The sequence below is a fragment of the Cherax quadricarinatus genome, chromosome 18, assembly GCF_038502225.1.
Source record: "Cherax quadricarinatus isolate ZL_2023a chromosome 18, ASM3850222v1, whole genome shotgun sequence".
In the NCBI taxonomy this organism is placed as follows: domain Eukaryota; kingdom Metazoa; phylum Arthropoda; class Malacostraca; order Decapoda; family Parastacidae; genus Cherax; species Cherax quadricarinatus.
Window position 1 is genome coordinate 40,118,484 of NC_091309.1, and position 20,229 is coordinate 40,138,712.

At 43.3% G+C, this 20,229-nt stretch overlaps 1 protein-coding gene across 1 annotated transcript in view; it reads left to right on the top strand.

Moving 5' to 3' along the window:
- Window positions 1-20,229, top strand: part of LOC128689502 (multifunctional procollagen lysine hydroxylase and glycosyltransferase LH3) — a 70,493-nt gene that overhangs the window by 12,964 nt on the left and 37,300 nt on the right. The window contains exon 2 of the mRNA XM_053777872.2: window positions 14,050-14,232. Within this exon, the coding sequence (XP_053633847.2) occupies window positions 14,050-14,232 (183 nt within the window). The remainder of the gene's footprint in view (window positions 1-14,049; window positions 14,233-20,229) is intronic.

The window sequence follows — 20,229 nt, forward strand, 5'->3', positions numbered from 1 at the left end:
TGCAGTGCTCCTTGTGGGCCCTTGGCTCTCCTGCAGTGCTCCTTGTGGGCCCTTGGCTCTCCTGCAGTGCTCCTTGTGGGCCCTTGGCTCTCCTGCACTGCTCCTTGTGGGCCCTTGGCTCTCCTGCAGTGCTCCTTGTGGGCCCTTGGCTCTCCTGCAGTGCTCCTTGTGGGCCCTTGGCTCTCCTGCACTGCTCCTTGTGGGCCCTTGGCTCTCCTGCAGTGCTCCTTGTGGGCCCTTGGCTCTCCTGCAGTGCTCCTTGTGGGCCCTTGGCTCTCCTGCAGTGCTCCATGTGGGCCCTTGGCTCTCCTGCAGTGCTCCTTGTGGGCCCTTGGCTCTCCTGCAGTGCTCCTTGTGGGACCTTGGATCTCCTGCAGTGCTCCTTGTGGGACCTTAGATCTCCTGCAGTGCTCCTTGTGGGCCCTTGGCTCTCCTGCAGTGCTCCTTGTGGGCCCTTGGCTCTCCTGCAGTGCTCCTTGTGGGCCCTTGGCTCTCCTGCAGTGCTCCTTGTGGGCCCTTGGCTCTCCTGCAGTGCTCCTTGTGGGCCCTTGGCTCTCCTGCAGTGCTCCTTGTGGGCCCTTGGCTCTCCTGCACTGCTCCTTGTGGGCCCTTGGCTCTCCTGCACTGCTCCTTGTGGGCCCTTGGCTCTCCTGCAGTGCTCCTTGTGGGCCCTTGGCTCTCCTGCAGTGCTCCTTGTGGGCCCTTGGCTCTCCTGCAGTGCTCCATGTGGGCCCTTGGCTCTCCTGCAGTGCTCCTTGTGGGCCCTTGGCTCTCCTGCAGTGCTCCTTGTGGGACCTTGGATCTCCTGCAGTGCTCCTTGTGGGACCTTGGATCTCCTGCAGTGCTCCTTGTGGGCCCTTGGCTCTCCTGCAGTGCTCCTTGTGGGACCTTGGATCTCCTGCAGTGCTCCTTGTGGGCCCTTGGCTCTCCTGCACTGCTCCTTGTGGGCCCTTGGCTCTCCTGCACTGCTCCTTGTGGGCCCTTGGCTCTCCTGCAGTGCTCCTTGTGGGCCCTTGGCTCTCCTGCAGTGCTCCTTGTGGGCCCTTGGCTCTCCTGCAGTGCTCCATGTGGGCCCTTGGCTCTCCTGCAGTGCTCCTTGTGGGCCCTTGGCTCTCCTGCAGTGCTCCTTGTGGGACCTTGGATCTCCTGCAGTGCTCCTTGTGGGACCTTGGATCTCCTGCAGTGCTCCTTGTGGGCCCTTGGCTCTCCTGCAGTGCTCCTTGTGGGACCTTGGATCTCCTGCAGTGCTCCTTGTGGGACCTTGGATCTCCTGCAGGGCTCCTTGTGGGCCCTTGGCTCTCCTGCAGTGCTCCTTGTGGGCCCTTGGCTCTCCTGCAGTGCTCCTTGTGGGCCCTTGGCTCTCCTGCAGTGCTCCATGTGGGCCCTTGGCTCTCCTGCAGTGCTCCTTGTGGGCCCTTGGCTCTCCTGCAGTGCTCCTTGTGGGACCTTGGATCTCCTGCAGTGCTCCTTGTGGGACCTTGGATCTCCTGCAGTGCTCCTTGTGGGACCTTGGATCTCCTGCAGTGCTCCTTGTGGGCCCTTGGCTCTCCTGCAGTGCTCCTTGTGGGACCTTGGCTCTCCTGCAGTGCTCCTTGTGGGACCTTGGCTCTCCTGCAGTGCTCCTTGTGGGACTTTGGCTCTCCTGCAGTGCTCCTTGTGGGCCCTTGGCTCTCCTGCAGTGCTCCTTGTGGGACCTTGGCTCTCCTGCAGTGCTCCTTGTGGGCCCTTGGCTCTCCTGCAGTGCTCCTTGTGGGCCCTTGGCTCTCCTGCAGTGCTCCATGTGGGCCCTTGGCTCTCCTGCAGTGCTCCTTTTTCTTGTCCTTAGACTGACCCCACTTCTAATTCTGCTTAGTTTTTCCCCATTCCTCAACTATTGCTACTACGTTTACTACTGCCTCCCTTCACTCCCCCCCCCCATTTTTCTCTCTTTTGCCACTAAACTACTCTCCCTACTTATTATTATTATTATTTTTCTTCTTCTTCTTCTTCTTCTTCTTCTTCTTCTGCTGCTGCTGCTGCTGCTGCTGCTGCTGCTGCTGCTGCTGCTGCTGCTGCTGCTGCTGCTGCTGCTGCTGCTGCTGCTGCTGCTGCTGCTGCTGCTGCTGCTGCTGCTGCTGCTGCTGCTGCTGCTGCTGCTGCTGCTGCTGCTGCTGCTGCTGCTGCTGCTGCTGCTGCTGCTGCTGCTGCTGCTGCTGCTGCTGCTGCTGCTGCTGCTGCTGCTGCTGCTGCTGCTGCTGCTGCTGCTGCTGCTGCTGCTGCTGCTGCTGCTGCTGCTGCTGCTGCTGCTGCTGCTGCTGCTGCTGCTGCTGCTGCTGCTGCTGCTGCTGCTGCTTCTTCTTCTTCTTCTGCTTCTTCTTCTGCTTCTTCTTCTGCTTCTTCTTCTGCTTCTTCTTCTGCTTCTTCTGCTTCTGCTTCTTCTGCTTCTTCTTCTTCTTCTTCTTCTTCTGCTGCTTCTGCTTCTTCTTCTTCTTCTGCTGCTTCTGCTTCTTCTTCTTCTTCTTCTGCTGCTTCTGCTTCTTCTTCTTCTTCTTCTTCTTCTTCTTCTTCTTCTTCTTCTGCTGCTTCTGCTTCTTCTTCTTCTTCTTCTTCTTCTTCCACCTACCTACCTCTTCCACTACTTTCTCTTGTTCCCGTCCCTGTTCCCACTCTCCTATGTATATGTTACGTAGAAATGTGGGATACCTGGGGGCTAGAGCCTTTTCTGAGGGCAAAGGTAAAAGTTACACTCATCTCAAGTTTATTCTCTATAAGGGTTACAATGTGGGGTTTACAGGTTTTGGGTATTGTGTGGTTTACATGTTATAAAATACTAATTACAGAGGGGGCCACTAGGACACCTAGCATGGCTAGGCATTTCGAGCAGACTTAGATTAATTCTTAACATTAAATCCTTGCAGATTATGGTATTAAGGCTAAGTGACTACATTATAATTTGTGAGTTTAGCAGTGTGAATACTTTTGTTTTGGCACAATACAAAGTGTCTATATTGGAGTATCATAGGCAAACTTATGACTAGTTAGGATTTATTATTTTAAGATTAAGATTAGTATTTCTGGGTTTATAGTCAGTGGGTGAGTGAGTGTAATTGTGAACCACCAGGTGGTTATCATGTAGTTAGTTGTCGGGGTGGATCAGGGAGATAATATGTTTTCGAACTGTAGTTTTGAAAGTGATGAATGTGTCTGCAGTTCTAGAGTTTTCAGGTAGGGTGTTCCAGATTTTAGGTCCTTTGAAATACATTGAATTTTTGTAAAGGTTTAGTCGAACACGGGGAATGTCATAGGGATGTTTGTGTCTGGTGTTATGCCTGTGGATCCTGTCACAACTATCAAGAAAGCATTTTAGGTCAAGGTTAATATTGGAATTTAAGGTCCTGTAGATATAGATTGCACAGTAGTAAGTGTGGATGTTCTGAACAGGGAGTAAGTTTAGATCTATGAAGAGTGGGGGGGGGGGGGGGGGGTGTTGCCAGGGATGGGATTTAGTGATTATTCTTACTGCAGCTTTTTGTTGGGTTATTATTGGCTTTAGGTGTGTTGCTGCAGTTGAACCCCAAGCACAGATAGCATAGGTGAGGTATGGATATATAAGTGAATGGTATAGTGTGAGAAGGGCAGTTTGCGGCATGTAGTATCGTATCTTGGAGAGGATCCCCACCGTTTTGGATACTTTTTTTATGTGTTGGATATGGATGCTGAAATTTAGGTTGTTGTCGAGATATAGGCCAAGGAATTTGCCCTCATTATGTCTGGCAATTAGAGTGTTGTCGATCTTAATGTTAAGTTGCACAAAACCTGCTCTGCTACCAAACATAATATAGCAGGTTTTGCCAGTGTTAAGTGTAAGTTTATTGGCTGTCATCCAAGTCGATATTTTGAGCAGCTCCTCGTTAACAATGGTGTTCGAGGGTGGCAAGATTAGGGTGGGAGATGACATAAGTCGTGTTGTCAGCAAAGAGAATGGGTTTCAGGTGTTGGGATATGTTTGGAAGATCATTGATGTAAATGAGGAAGAGCAGGGGTCCAAGGACACTTCCCTGTGGAACTCCAGTATCAAGTGGCCGTATTGATGAGGCTGTCTTTAATGGTGACATACTGATACCTATTAGAAAGGTGGGATTTAAAATATGCAAGTGCATGGCCTCTTATACCATAGTGGTCAAGTTTGTGGAGTAGGATGCCATGGTCTACTGTGTCAAATGCTTTTCTTAGGTCAATAAAAATTACTAGCGGATATTCCTTATTTTCCAATGCTGTGTAAAGCAGGTCTAGCATTTTTATAATTGCATCATTAGTGCTTTTATTTTTCCTGGGTCCAAATTGGCAGGGGTTGAGTATGTTTTGTGACGTTATAAATGAATATAGTCTTCTGTGCACGAGTTTCTCGAAGATTTTAGATAGCAATGGTAAGTTTGATATTGGCCTATAGTTGTTTACGTCTGTAGGCCACCCAGGGCTATCCCAGTCAAAACAGAAAGTGCTAAACCAGCATTTGTACTTCAGTGGGTTGGTTAACAGAGGGTTAGGCAAAAATTATAGTTAGGAAAATATATCTATTTATTCAACATAACACTATACACACACACTCTAGAAACACCTTCATCTATCTTCTATCGTAAACTCCCAAATGACGGCTCACAAGAAGCAGGCGGCTGGAGGTCCAGCCACCATAACCACTAGGCCTAGTCAGCGCCAGGCCATCACTACTCAACTACCAACCCCATTTCTTATTTCCTCACTCATCCCACAGCACCCTGACCATGTCAGAGCCTAGGTGAGCATACAGGTAAGCCATAGAAGAGCCTATGGCTTGGGTTAGCTAAACAAAAGGAGTACACAACTACAAACTTAGCTTAAATACACAGCATCTCTGACGCCAGCCTCCACACCATGCTGACTCCACGTGGCTCCTCCCAGCCACGCTTACCCCGCGTACCCAAACACAGTCGGAAAATAAATACCTAGCAGGATTTCTTTATAATTACCGTTAGAGTACTTTACAGTACCCCGAAATGCACATTATGAATTATAAAATTATTCTTTACAATTATAGCATTCATACTATTATGGCACACTTCTCCACTATATGTACATTACAGTGTCATGCAGAACCTGCATAACACCCCCACCCCCAGACCATAGGTCTCACTCTGCTAGTGGGGTCCCTACAGACAATGCTAGGCAAAAGGAAAGAGAAAACAAAAATGAATCCCACATTAAGGTCTGAGGCAATGGGCAAAATGATAACTTGGGAATGACCACCATACAATCATGGTCTTTTGGTACTACAAATATGCAATATTAACACACTGAGGTACTAGACTGCGGACATGTGAAACTCGCCGAACATAAAAGTGATCAAGTTCTATGCTAAACGAGCCCACAGTCACGCTCCTAGACAATTGTGTCAGGAAAAGGCACCATCACAAGACAGCGCTGGCCAGGCACCGGCATTGATGCATTTTACCTAAATTACATCAAGCAAACTTATAAATGAGCAAGTTAACTTTGTACATAAGTGCCCCTGAGGAATGCCATTTTATGAAGTAACACCAAAGTTCAGTATGTTGCAAGGCAGACCAAACTTTATGTGCCACCAATAAAAAATTTTTAAACAGTAAGCACATTTTCCAGGAGGAGTTCAAAGAAAAGAAAAACAGATTTTACATGTTAAATTCTACTTAGAAAGCAACATCGCATTATCACTCCCATCTCACAGGAATCTTTAGTAAACAAAACTGTTTCCCCATGACACACCTCTGCGAGAATCAGGAGAGCACAGGAGGGGGGAAAAATATCAGTCCTCCCCAAAAAAACGGGTGGATAGTCACATAAATCTTGTTGGTGGGACTGTGGCCATAAAACCCTGGAGTCTTCACTGAAGACCCCCAAAAGGTGGACCTCCCAGGCCAACACCTACATGTCATTCCAAGGACCCTGGAGTCACCCCAGCGGTGATCCAAAAAGGAGAAAAAAATAAATTAAAAGGTCCTGGAGAACCAAAACACCTTGGATCAAGAGACATGACCCAAACAGTGGGGGGCATCACTGCCAACCCCACATTCACTAAAACTTACAGGTCCAACAGTCCCTACACCAACATAAAATGGAGGCGAGGCATCCCAGCCAACACCTAAAAAATGTAGCATACCTTACCTAGGCATGGCACTTGATGTGACTACCCCCAAAACACACACACACTAGGGAATCCTGATACCTCCAGCTCCAGCTCAACCTGCCCTTCTCCTTTAGGTGGTCCAGGGTTCCATCTACTCGTCTACCGCAAATCACTGCAAAATAAGAATAGATAAGTGATCTATACACTACATTGTGCACTTTAAACACGAGACAAAGCATCAGCAACCACATTCTCTGCTCCTTTCACATAATGAATCACAAGATTAAGAGGTTGGAGAAACAAGGCCCACTTCGTAAGTCTCTGATTGTGGTTCCTCATTAAGTGAAGGAAACGTAAAGGATTATGGTCACTATACACAGTTATAGGGTGAACTGATGATGATATATACACCTCAAAATGTTACACTGTCAACACTAAAGCAAGAGCCTCCTTTTCTATGGTGGCATAGTGCTGCTGGTGTTTCTTCAGTTTTGCCGAAAAGTAGCTGACTGGCAATAATTGTCCCGCTACTTCTTGCAGTAACACAGCCCCAACACCAGTATCACTGGCATCTACTTGTAGAGAAAATGGCAATGTGAAATTAGGACTAGCCAGCACAGGAGCACTTGTATGCAAAGCTTTTACATGTTCAAATGCCCTCTGACACTTCATATCCCACACAAATGTATGCTTGGGGCTAGTCAGGTCAGTGAGTGGAGAGATCACCTTTGACAAATTTGGACAGAACCTTCTATAAAATGTTACCATGCCCACAAAACGCATAACCTCCTTCCGGTTCTTTGGTACAGGATAATTGTCTATAGCCTCCACCTTGGCATTCACTTGGGCCACCTTCCCCTGGCCAATAACATGCCCAAGAAAAGTTACCTGGGCTTGCCCGAAAACACTCTTTCCCAAATTAACTGTGAGCTGAGCACCAGCAAGCCTAGAGAAAAGCTCTCTAAGCTGCCTCACATGCTCTGTCCAACAGTCGCTAAAAATAATCAGGTCATCAATATAACACCTCACGTATAACTTCCTGCATTCTGCGTTGAAAACAAGAGGGTGCATTACGAAGCCCAAAGGGGAGAACCTTGAACTGAAAAAGCCCATCTGGCATTACAAAAGCAGAGATGTCACTGGCACATGGGGTTAAAGGTATTTGGTAATAACCCTTCAACAGGTCTAACTTTCTTACATATTTAGCTCCCCCCACTGCATCAATGACATCATCCATTCTAGGAAGAGGAAAACAATCAGCCTTAGTTATTAAATTAACCTTACGGTAGTCAGTGCACATCCTCATGGTGCCATCTGGTTTAAGAACCATCGGACAGGGGGATGCCCACTCACTCTCGCTTGGTATTATTAAATCATTGTCAAGTAGAAATTTCACCTCCTTCTCCATACTTTTTCTCTTTTGTGGGTTCATTCTATAAGGGACCTGTCGAATTGGTTCAGCTTCCCTTACATCTATATCATTGGGCTTTAGCTTGCTTACATGAGGGATATCCCCAAACAAATCCTCAAAATTTCAGAGAAGCTGAACCATCTCAGCAACCCTTTCCTTACTAAGACCTAACATACATTGTGAAGGGTCTTTTAACAATGCCCTGTTACTAAGGTGTACATCTGTGGCCCCCTGTGCATCAGTGTCGGCCCCTGGGTCACCTACTATATTTACACATGCCATACCTCTTTGGTGGTACCTTTTCAGCCTGTTTATATGTACCACCTGTTCAGACTTCCGCCGCCCAGGTGTGTGAATTCTGTAATTTTCATCTGTGACCTTTTTCACCACCTTGTATGGCCCACTGAACTTTGCTTTTAAGGCATTACCAGGCACCGGCTCCAATGCTAGTACCTCCTCCCCCACTTCAAAGGTACGAGGCACGGCCTTGCGGTCAAATTGTTTCTTCATCTTGGTTTGGCTGATGTGCAGGTTCTCAGCCGCCAGACACTTCATGTGATCCAAACGGTCTCTGAAAGCTAGAAAATCCTCCGAGGGGGCAGCCTCGCAATCCTCACCAAGCCAGTAATCCTTCAAAATCGTCAGTGGTCCCCATACCTGGTGACCATAGATCAGTTCAAAGGGACTATAACGTAATGAGTCCTGAGTGCTGTCCCGGATGGCAAATAAAAGGAGGGGGATACCCTCATCCCAGTCCTTCTGGTACTGGGCACAGTAAGCACGCAGCATAGTTTTGAGAGACTGGTGAAACCGCTCCACAACCCCTTGACTCTCTGGGTGATAGGCGGTGGAGGTCATCATTTTAACCCTTTGGGGGTTTCGGACATATTAGTACGTCTTACGACCCAGGGTTTTTGACGTACTAGTACGCCTAAATTCTAGAGCCCTCAAATCTAGTGAGAGAAAGCTGGCAGGCCTACATATGAAAGAATGGGTCTATGTGGTCAGTGTGCGCAGTATAAAAAAAATTCTGCAGCACAGTGCGTAATGAGAAAAAAAAAAACTTTGATCGTGTTTTTGGTTTAAAACAGCGACTTTGCACTGTATTTTCGTATGGTATTTATTGTTGTATTCTAGTTTTCTTGGTCTCATTTTATAGAATGGAAGACATATTACAGAAATTGAGATGATTTTGACTGGTTTTACAATGAAAAGTACCTTGAAATTGAGCTCAAAGTAGCAGAAATGTTCGATTTTTACCAAAGTTCAAAAGTAAACAAATCATGCCAAGTGTCCAATACACATCAACTGGTGAGTCTAATATTCTTTCACAAGTGGGCTGATATTATTTATACCATTTCTACACTAATGCAGTAGTCTGCATAACAGTAAATCTTATTTTTTTTGTAAGAATAAAAATTCAAAGTAGAAAGCCAAAGAAATATAAGAGGGGCCTGGGGATGTGACTAACGAACAGAGAACTTGTTATTTTAGTGCCAGGAATGTCTTTCTTGTTTATTCTGGACCCTATTCGGAAATTGGCATCTTTTGAAATTTGTGTAAAATTGGCAAAATTGCTAAATTCTGACCACTTTATTGGATAGTTGAAATCAGTAAATGGTGGTTTCTTGTACTCATTCGATAGAAAAAATGGAGTTCTAGCGAAATAGTTATGATTTTTGTCGACTAGTACACTAGAATTGGCCGAAAATAGGGCTCATAGTGGGCAAAACTGCCGATGCGTCAACATCGTCGAGACTGCTAACTTCGCGAGAGCATAATTCCGTGAGTTTTCCATCAAATTTCATACTTTTGGTGCCATTATGATCGGGAAAAGATTCTCTATATTTTCATAAGAAAAAATAATTTTTTTTTTTAATTTTGCCGACCCTGAGAACAAGTCTCTGGGAGGACCTGTCGACCCCCAAAGGGTTAATATTAAACTTCCCCAAAACCATGTGAAAATGTTTAGATGTAAAATTTGACCCCTGATCTGTTGAATTTCCTTAGGGATCCTGACCTGCGTAAAAAATTTCACCAATGCTCTCAAGACCACGCGTGTTGTAATTTTACGTAGTGGAATGGCCTCCGGAAACCTGGTAGAGGAACAAATAATAGTAAGTACTGGTTTCCCATCTTGGTCCTGGGTAGTGGCCCACACAATCCACCACCAGCCTGCTAAAAGGTTCTCCGGCTACTGTAATAGGGTTAAGAGAGGCAGGTTTAATTCCTTGATTAGGTTTTCCTACCCTTTGGCGAACTGGGCATGTTTCTACATACTTACCCACTGATTCCCATACCTGGTGCCAGTAAAAACGTTTAGAAATCTTGCCCATAGTCTTTTTAACACCTAAATGTCCTCCCATGGGAACATTGTGGGCCAAACACAAAACCTGATACCTAAATGGTTCCGGCCTTGTTCCATCATTAGATGTTGCATCCGATGGGGTCTTTCGCATCAAAATACCGTCTGCAAAAAAGAAACATTTAGTTAATTGAAAGGCCTCTTCCTCGGTAACAGCAGATGACCGAATAGCTTTTAGGGTGTCATCACACCCCTGGGCCTCGATCAGCTGCTCTCGAGTAGGAGTCGCCCCCCCTATACCAGCTCCAAGACCCCCACTCAAACAGGGTCCTGCCTGGGATGGTTCATCACAACCCCAAGCCCCCTGCAAGCTAGGCTCGAGGAATATATTTCCCAAACTCAAATCATCCCCAGGATCTAAAGAGTCACAGAGAGAGACTGCCCTCTTATCTTTTGACATTTTCCTGGTTACTGCACACACTGGAAATAACTCGGGCAAGGTAGCCCTAGCTTTTTCCTCCTAACTCTGTGAGGCTGTGTCTCCCCAAACTAGAGGTTCCTCACTTTCAAGACAACCCATGACATTATTGCCTAAAAGTAAGTAAACACCTTCACAAGGTATATCCTCTGTGATACCTACAGCTAAGTAACCACACTGGTATGCAGACTCCACCCATAACCTGTGCACTGGAGTCTTAACAGTGAATCCAGTAATTCCTTTGAGCAAAACGTCCAACCCAGTGTATGTGTCATCCGACACTGGCAATATGCCCCTACGAAGCAAGGTGTACGTGCTACCAGTATCCCTCAAAGACCTAACACCTGTTACCTTACCTTCATTTTGGTGTAATGCCACCGTGGACTTGTTTGTAAAGACCTTCATCCGAGGGTCCAAAACTGCTGAGTTACCTGATATACCTGGAGGTGGTGCTTCAATATTAGCTACCGTGTGGGTACCTGGTGTATCTACCTGAGAAGCTCCAGCAAGTGCCTGATCTCTACGCATCTTCTTGCAATACAGCTGCAGATGGCCCTGTTTATGACAATAAGTACAGTAATAAGGTTTAAAGGCCCCCTGCCCATTTGACCTAGGTTGGATCCCTTGACTCTGGGGAACTGGGCTCGTCCCACCTGTTTCTTGTAGTCCTGGACCTGTGACAGCTGACTTAAAACCTTCTCGAGTAGGTACCGGAAAATTAGACTTATTAAAACTCTGGTGGTTATTAGGCTGATAAATGGGTGGCTTAAACTTCTGAAATTTCTTATTCCTATTGGTGGGTGGAGAAAACTTACCATTATTAGTATGTGGGGTGTGGTAACTACTACCAACTCTTTTGGTTAGCTAAAAATCTGTCACCCAGCTCTAAAGCATTATTAAAATCATCAAGATCCTTTTCTTCAAGATATGCCATAAGGTCAGGAGGAACATTTCTCAAAAGATCCTCTAGCAAAATTAAGGTAATTACACCCTCATAATTGCCTACCACACCCTTTGAGCGACACCACCTATTTACAAGTGACATCTTCTCCTTACCATATTCCACCAAAGACTGCCCTGCTTGAAACTTTAGTCCTCTAAACTTCTGCCGGTACCTTTCCGGCAACATTTGATAAGCCAGTAAAACTACCTCTTTTAGTTTATGATAATCAGAAAAGGCTGATCCCTCTAAAGAACTAATGGCCTGTAACCCTTTACCAACTAATTGGGGTCTCGCTAATGTTGACCATTCCTTTTCCGGCCAAACTTGGGATTTGGCCGTACTTTCAAATAACAGAAAAAACTGGTCTGGATCTTTCTCTAGGAATTTGGGCACAAATTTTATGGCTTTATCCAAATGAAAAACATCTACCCTCGTGTCTGTGTCTGGGTGAGAAGCAAGCTGCCTCTCTTTAGCTCTTTCTTGAGCCCTAAGCTCCTCTAAAGCTCTCTGTTCCTGGATCTTTGTGCGTTCATTTGTATAAGTTCTACTTCCTTATCCAGGTCCCTAACATGGGAATTTGATTCAATGTTACATTCCAAATGCATGTCATCCCCAGAATGTTCACTAGTGTCAGCCATTTTGGGAAATAATAGCACCAAATCTTGCTATTAGCCACAGAACTTACTGATATAAAATAATAAAGCACACAGCAAAGTACATACACTGAAGTAGTATATTCACAAGGAGTGATTGTCATGTGACTCCCTTAAATTAAATAGGATTGCACACAACAAGAAAATCCTGGCAGAAAAATGGAGCTATTGCACCTGCAAAGGAAAATTATTCCCAGAAAATTAGATAAGCATAACCTACCCAAAAATCAGCAAGATTGCACCTGCAAGGAAAATTATGCACAAAATATCAGGTAATAATAACACCCTAAAAACCAGCAATATTGCACACAAAGGTAAATTATTATTTTAGTGTGAGTATTATAGTGAATGCTTCCTCTAACCAACCCAGTAAGGAATGATTATTGACTTTCCTGGTTGCAAACTTGAATTACCACTTACAAAATTTGATAATTCTCCCATATACAAGCCCCCATGTTATGCAGAAATGTGGGATACCTGGGGGCTAGAGCCTTGTCTAAGGGCAAAGGTAAAAGTTACACTCATCTCAAGCATAAACAGGCCACCCAGGGCTATCCCAGTCAAAACAGAAAGCGCTAAACCAGCATTTGATTTGTTAACAGAGGGTTAGGCAAAAATTATAGTTAGGAAAATATATCTATTTATTCAACATAACACTATATACACACTCTAGAAACACCTTCATCTATCTTCTATCCTAAATTCCCAAATGACGGTACACAAGAAGCAGGCGGCTGGAGGTCCAGCCACCATAACCACTAGGCCTAGTCAGCGCCAGGCTGTCACTACTCCACTACCAACCCCATTTCTTATTTCTTCACTCATCCCACAGCACCCTGACCATGTCAGAGCCTAGGTGAGCATACAAATAAGCCATAGAAGAGCCTATGGCTTGGGTTAGCTAAACAAAAGGAGTACAGTACACAAAACTACAAACTTAGCTTAAATACACAGCATCTTCGACGCCAGCCTCCACACTATGCTGACTCCACGTGACTCCTCCCAGCCACGCTTACCCCGCGTACCCAAACACAGTCGGAAAATAAATACCTAGAAGGATTTCTTTATAATTACCGTTAGAGTACTTTACAGTACCCCTAAATGCACATTATGAATTATAAAATTATTCTTTACAATTATAACATTCATACTATTGTGGCACACTTCTCCACTATATGTACATTACAATGTCATGCAGAACCCTGCATAACAGTATATACTAGCTACTTCCCTCTTTTCTGTTAGTGTGACTTGTTAATGGTCCAAGTCAGACCGAAACTTCATCGTAAGCTCCTCTCTCCTACGTGCAGGTTATTTGTGTATTGTTTGAAAGGTGAGTAAACATGTGTTTGTCCACTAGTTGTCTTCTGTATGGGTCATTGTACCCTTGGGCACAAATATATTTTTTCCCCATTTCAGTATGATACATTTTACCCAACATGAAATTACAGTGGAATATCATGGCTTGCTAACTGTTGAATGTTATGCAGTATATTCTAAAATGCCCTAAATAATATACCAAAAACATTGTAGTTTTAAAAGTAAAATAGCAAGGGTAATGTGTCCTCTAAATAATACAGAATTAAGAAAAACTTTTTCTGTAATTGCACAGTGGCACATTCCACCCCCTCCTGTTTACCCTCCCACCCTCATTAATCCTCTTAGAGATAAGTAATTATAGAGCTTGAGAGTATGAAATGTAATTTCGTAATTTTTTTTTTTAAGGGGGGGGGCTTTGGCTTTAAATATCACCTTCCAGTTTACATTGGAAAAACCTTGTATATACCACTAATTTTAAGGTATAGTACACCTAAACTGTCAAAGTAAATTACACTGTTTACATAAGTATAACGTATATTTAATTACAGTACTGTTGTAATGAATGCACTATTAAAGGCTTCATAATTTATTTTTAAATGTATAAATCAGTGTTTTTATTTGCTACATACATATATATTAACGCTTATTAATATGTACACTATTAATAATAGTATATGTTGTTTTTAAATACAATATTTTGTAAGTTAAATGTTAATGAAAGTATCACAGGTATTCCAAATATTACTCTGCATGCAAATGTAGAACATAATAAACTTATGGCAGTTGTGAGATAATAATGTTGCATGTTGGAATGTTTGCAGGGAGTGTTCATGTATGTGAGTAACATGGAGGACTACGGTCACTTGGTGGACCCTGATTACTTCCCGACAAAGTATTTACACAATGATATGTGGCAGATGAAGGCTAACCGTAAGGACTGGGAGAATCGTTACATATCCCCTGAATACTGGAAAGCTCTCAGCCCTACAGAGCTCAATGAAATGGTAAGGCAGGTTGACCAAAAAATGAAATATTAACCTTCATTCATTAAATACCTGTACAGAAGTGGACAAGCATCACATTTCAAATAATCCTTTGAACTCCAGGACTCAAGTCTGGATAAATGATTTACCTGAATCGCTTCATAAATATTACTTTGCTCACACTCCAAAAGCACATCACATCTGACACACCATCTGGATGCTCAAGTTCCTACCACTAAACTCCTACTCACTTTCCCTTCAATCTTTTATGAGATGAGCTCTGTCCCTCCTTCAGCCATGGATTTATGCACACTTATTCATCATATTCTGCTCCTTGCTCACTAAATGCCCAAACCACTTCATCAACCCTCAGAATAATAACTTTTGCAAGTCCCACACCATCTTCCAATTTCTACACTTCGGTTGCTTTGCCTGATGTTTACACTGCACATTCAAATGTGATATCATCTCAACCTCCTGGCTACAATGTTTCAAAGTTCATGCCTTATACTCACATAAAAATGTTGGTACCACCCTGGTACATTCTTTTCTTTACTCCATAGAAAATTTTCTTTCTGTAGTATACCTCAGCACTGCATCTTTTTTCCTTCATCTATTCTTCAGTTCACTTCCTCTGTCAGTGACCTAACTGACATGTCCACTCCCAGATATCTATGTATATACATTCACTTTATCTATACTCCTCTTTTTCATTCACATACCAAATTTTTCATTGATTAAACTCTATCACTCTCAACACCTTGCTCTTTTCATGTTCATTTTTAATTTCATTCTTTACAACACTGTCCCAAAGTGGCCCACCAACCATAGTGTGCGTGTGCATGTACGTATTCTGTATTGTAGCTTCAATCACATATAAATTAATTATATTATGCTTAATATTATTTGTAAATGAAAAAGAACAGTACCAAATTCAAAGTATTGGGCAAATATTCTTTGTTAAAAAAGTAAATTAAATTAGATAGGGAATATTATGGCTCAGGAACACATCTGATTATTAATGGGTACTTTTAGGAAAATAGGTTCCAAGTTCCAAACTCTTGACTTGGGAACAGTTTTCAGGAATGTATTAATATCATAAGTTGGGGCTCTGCTGTACTCTCATGTAAAAGTAAACAAGTTACACAAATTTCCAAGCACATTGAATGCACTTTAACCCCTTCAGGGTCCAAGGCCAAAATCTGAAGTGGTGCTCCAGTGTCCAAGAAATTTTGAAAAAAAAAAAAAAAAAAAAAATTTTCTTACAGAATTAAAGAGCATATTTTTGTGAAGGTAATAAGACAAAAAAAAAAATTCTGATCAGTACTTACTGAGATACAGTGCCAAGAAGTTTGTCAAAAATGATGTGGTGGCGGCAACATCGACGAATTCCACATACGAGCATTACATTATTTAGCGGTTTTTATAGTTTTTTCTTTTCTTTTCCAATTTTTTTCTTTTCCTACTAACATTTGGGGCCTGAGAGACCAATACTGTATATAATGTATATATATTAACTCACTGTATTGAACACAATAACCGCACTAAAGTTATCATATTATTGTTTACCACTGTTGTTTATTACAATAAACATGCACAAATATTGTATAATACTAATGTTCTATCATATATTTACATATTTACAATCACTGGACATGGTTTTAGAACTGCTGGAGCTTGTGGAACTCCTTGAAACAAGGCACCATGCACAGAGGCACCTTACATTCCTCACACATAAACCGAGTGTCTTTGCATCTTTGTTGCCGTTGTTTTGTTTGTGCACAGACGATGCATCTCTTCTGAGCAAATTTCTTCTGAGTTGAAGGAAGCTGTATTATGAAATGATCACCTTCCCTCCTCAAACGCTTGGGTATATCCTGAGTAATTCGAGGACCTTGTTGTATAGCAGGTGTTCTTACCTGGTACTTCATTATGAGTTGTCTGACAACAGACAAACAAAATTCACCATACGGTAGTCTGTTGCCAGTCTTTATTTGGTACATATTATGTGCATTGAGCATTGAAATGTCCATGAGATGGAAGAAAAGTTTCATGTACCACTTGTAACTCTTACGAACACAGTCAACAAAACCAATCTGCATGTCACATTTGTCAACCAAGTGCATGTTTTGTGTATAATCAATCACTGTCACTGGTTTTCGAATACGTTCATTAGTCACTTGATCAACTTTGCCACTGTCTTGCATTTCATTACGGTGAATGGTTGTCAACAATGTGACATCTCGTTTGTCATGCCACCGTAATGCCATGATGTCATTGGCAGTAAACACCTGCACGTCATCACCACGAGCACCTGTGTTGAGCCTGGGCATATGTTTACGATTAGAACGCACTGTGCCACACACATCTGTCTTGTTCACTCGCATGAAATCACTGAGTAATGGGCTTGTGTAACAGTTATCGGTATATAATGTATGCCCCTTACCAAGATAAGGTGCCATCATGTTTCTCACTACGTCACCTGAGATACCCAATAACATCTTGGTATCTTTCAATGTTTTACTTCCCGTGTATACAACAATATCCAACACCAAAGAATAATTCAAAGAATTCCAATTCATTCGCCGTGGTTCCAAGGGGACAAGTAGGTAGAATTCCACTTTGAGTCATCAAAGTGGTGAGGCTTGGGAACAAAATTGGGATTTTGCTGCCAATCCCACATACGGTTTGCTGGTGGATACTGGACATCATAGGCTGGTTGTGCGGGTGGTTGTGGTTGTGGTGGGCTGGTGGCTGACGCTCCGCTTTGTCCTTGAACTGACGAGTCAGCAGCGTGGGTCCCACCCTGGGCTGGTGAGTCACGCATGGCGGTGCCACTACCATCACCACTAACACCATCCACTGATGCCTGTGGTCTATCCATGCCAAGTGTAGCCACATCATCCTCACTATCACTACCTAAAATTGGTGTAGGGCCACGGGATGTACTCCCTCCCCTGGGCACAGCATAGGGTACACTACCCGAGCGCATGCGGCGGCGAACATACCGACGCTTCACTGGTGAATATGATTCCTCACTATCACTACTCGAATGATCGTCGAGCACAATAAAATCACAATCCACGTCACTATCATCATCATTACTGAAGTCAGAGGCCTGGCCACGCGAAAATATTAGTTTTCTTTTGCGTTGAGGCACAACCGACCGTGAGTCACGAGTGCCCACACCAGAGGTAGAAGGTTGAGGATCGTCAGGGTTTTCTGCACTATTATCGATATCCTGGTCATTCTTTTCAGTTACTAACTGATCAAAGCCATAGAATTCGTCTTCATTTCCACTTCCATCAGTGTCAGAACTATCAGATAGGAAGAGGAGAGTCCCAATTTTCCAGGGAGTGAGAGCTGACTTGCGACGAGGCATGGTGAACAAGGGTAACTGAGCCGGCGTTCCCACAATGCTATGCGGGCGCCTAGATTTTTTGTTTATGGCGCACACCCACCACGCAGACCCGTTCTCTCACATGTAGGCCTATGAGCGCTTTCGCGCTAAATTTGACGGTGCTAGAATTTTGGCGTAGATCTACGGTTTGGACACTCAACGTGAAGCCGTAGATCTATGGGACGGACCCTGAAAGGGCTAATTTCTCAACAAAATTCCACTGTTCCTCTCCTGCTACTGGTAAAATGTTTATTACTGTTGCACAATACAATACAGTAGGACCCCCCATATCTGCGGGGGTTACGTTCCAAGGACCTACCTTGGATACCAAAACCAGCATCAAGGAACCTTGATGCTGGTGAGGGGCTCTTGATCTAGGAAATTGGATCTGTGCTCCAGTTCCCTAGATTTATAATAATAATAATAATTATTATTATTATTATTATTATTATTATTATTATTATTATTACTATTATTATTATAACGAGCAAGCTTCAGTTTTCTAAATTAATCCGTAAATGGTCCAAACGTATATATACCTTTTTACCGCTAGTGCCCCAAACGTATATATATGTTTTATTTTCCCTACCTTCAAATTTGGCATGATTGACCTGAGATGCCTTGTCAGCATAGAATGAGTCCTAACACTCAGTGTGTGCGGTATTAAAAAAATCTGGGACCACTTAGTACCTTGTGGGAGCACTAGTTCAAATGAGTGCCAGCTAGAACAAACAGCACAGTAAACACCTGGGATTCACTGATGTCATGTAGTATTAACACTCCCATTTTAAGAGGAAAGTGATTTTGACCCTGAGTTTAGTGGCTTTGAGGTGGATGTGGCCACAAGTGGTTGAAGAAATATAAAAAAACCTTTATAATAACCCATATGCAATATTTGTGCAACACCCTTTCAGAATGTCTTATAATCTGTGCCCTAAGTCAAGAGAAACAGTTCTGGCTGGTTGGCAGGCTGGCTGGCTGGCTGGCTGCCTGGCTGGCTGGATGACTGGCTGACTGATTGGCTGGCTGGCTAGCTAGCTGGCCAGCTGCATGGTGGCCAGCTGTGTGGCTGGCCGGCTGCTGGTGGCCTGGCTCTATCTCCGTTTGTCTTTGTCTCTATCTGTTTCTGTCTCTGTCTATCTCTTTCTATCTGTCTGTCTATCTCTGTCTAACAGGTACACATAAATTCAAGTACACCTACCATCCGACTTACGACCGAGTTCGGTTCCGAGAAACTGGTCGTAAGTCGAAATGGTCGTAAGTCGAACTCTACTACTGAATATCAACAAAACATTTTTGTAATGACTTTATTTTATTGTTTTATTTTGGTATTTCATGTTTTACTTTACTTTTTATGCTGTTAGTACTGTATTTTATACTGTAAGGTTTAGGATAAACACTGTGTACAACACAAATAGCTGTTTATTTCCCAGAAATTTGGCATAAAAAACACGGTCGTAAGTCGAGTGGTCGTAAGTCGAGCAGGTCGTAAGTCGGATGGTAGGTGTATACATAGTGTAAATTACCTAGGATAACCCAAAAAATGCAGACAAAGTGCTATACTCTGCTTGAAGATGTGAGTAAAGGTGATGATGCAGTCTTGTGGCTTTCTCTGAGACAGAGCTAGACAGATAGACAGATAGACAGGGAGCTTGACAGACAAACAAATAGACAGACATGTTTGTGTACCAGCAAAAACAAAGGAGAGCGATGCTCATCAAACATCACCTCTAATCTTTTCTTATCTGCTGCACCCTCCCCTCACCCTCCTGTATGCTCATCAAATGTCGGCTCTTATCAGTTGTTATCTCATCTTATCATGTCAGTCAGGGGTGGACTTTGTTTTTCATGCTTCAAGGGAACATATTATTTTATTATTACGTAATTTTCTCTTCTTCCTCCTCCTCCTCCTCCTCTTCTTCCTCCTCCTCCTCCTCCTCCTCCTCCTCCTCTTCTTCTTCTTCCTCCTCCTCCTCCTCTTTCTCCTCCTCCTCTTTCTCTTTCTCCTCCTCCTCCTCCTCCTCTTTCTCCTCTTTCTCCTCCTCCTCCTCTTTCTCCTCCTCTTTCTCCTCCTCCTCTTTCTCCTCCTTCTCCTCCTCTTTCTCCTCCCCCTCTTTCTCCTCCTCATTATTATTATATACTTCCACATATCCAAATCATTGCTGGGACATATAAATACAGTACTTTGTTTATATTCCAAGACAATAGTAAATGATCAAGGCAGGTGTAAATGTCCACCTGTCAGTGTGTTTGTGACAATGTGAGTACAATTTCAGTACATAATACTAGTGTCAGAACAAAGATTGGATATAAAATGACAAGAACTGCTACAAATTGTAATTATCAGAACATAAAAATTACATAAAATATGAAAAATAGAAAAATAGGTATATCGGCAACACTTCTGCAAGCAGCAGGACTCCATGTTGCTGTCACATGAGCATCCAGTGCCAACTTCTCAGCCTCATATCTCCATAAGTACTGACCATCATTTTTTTTTATTCTAAAATACTTAAAAAAATGTGCTCTTTTTTTTCTACATGTTTTATTTTTTATTTTTTTTCAAAATATTCGGGGCGCTGTGCGAGTGAACGTATATATACGTTTGGACTGTTTAA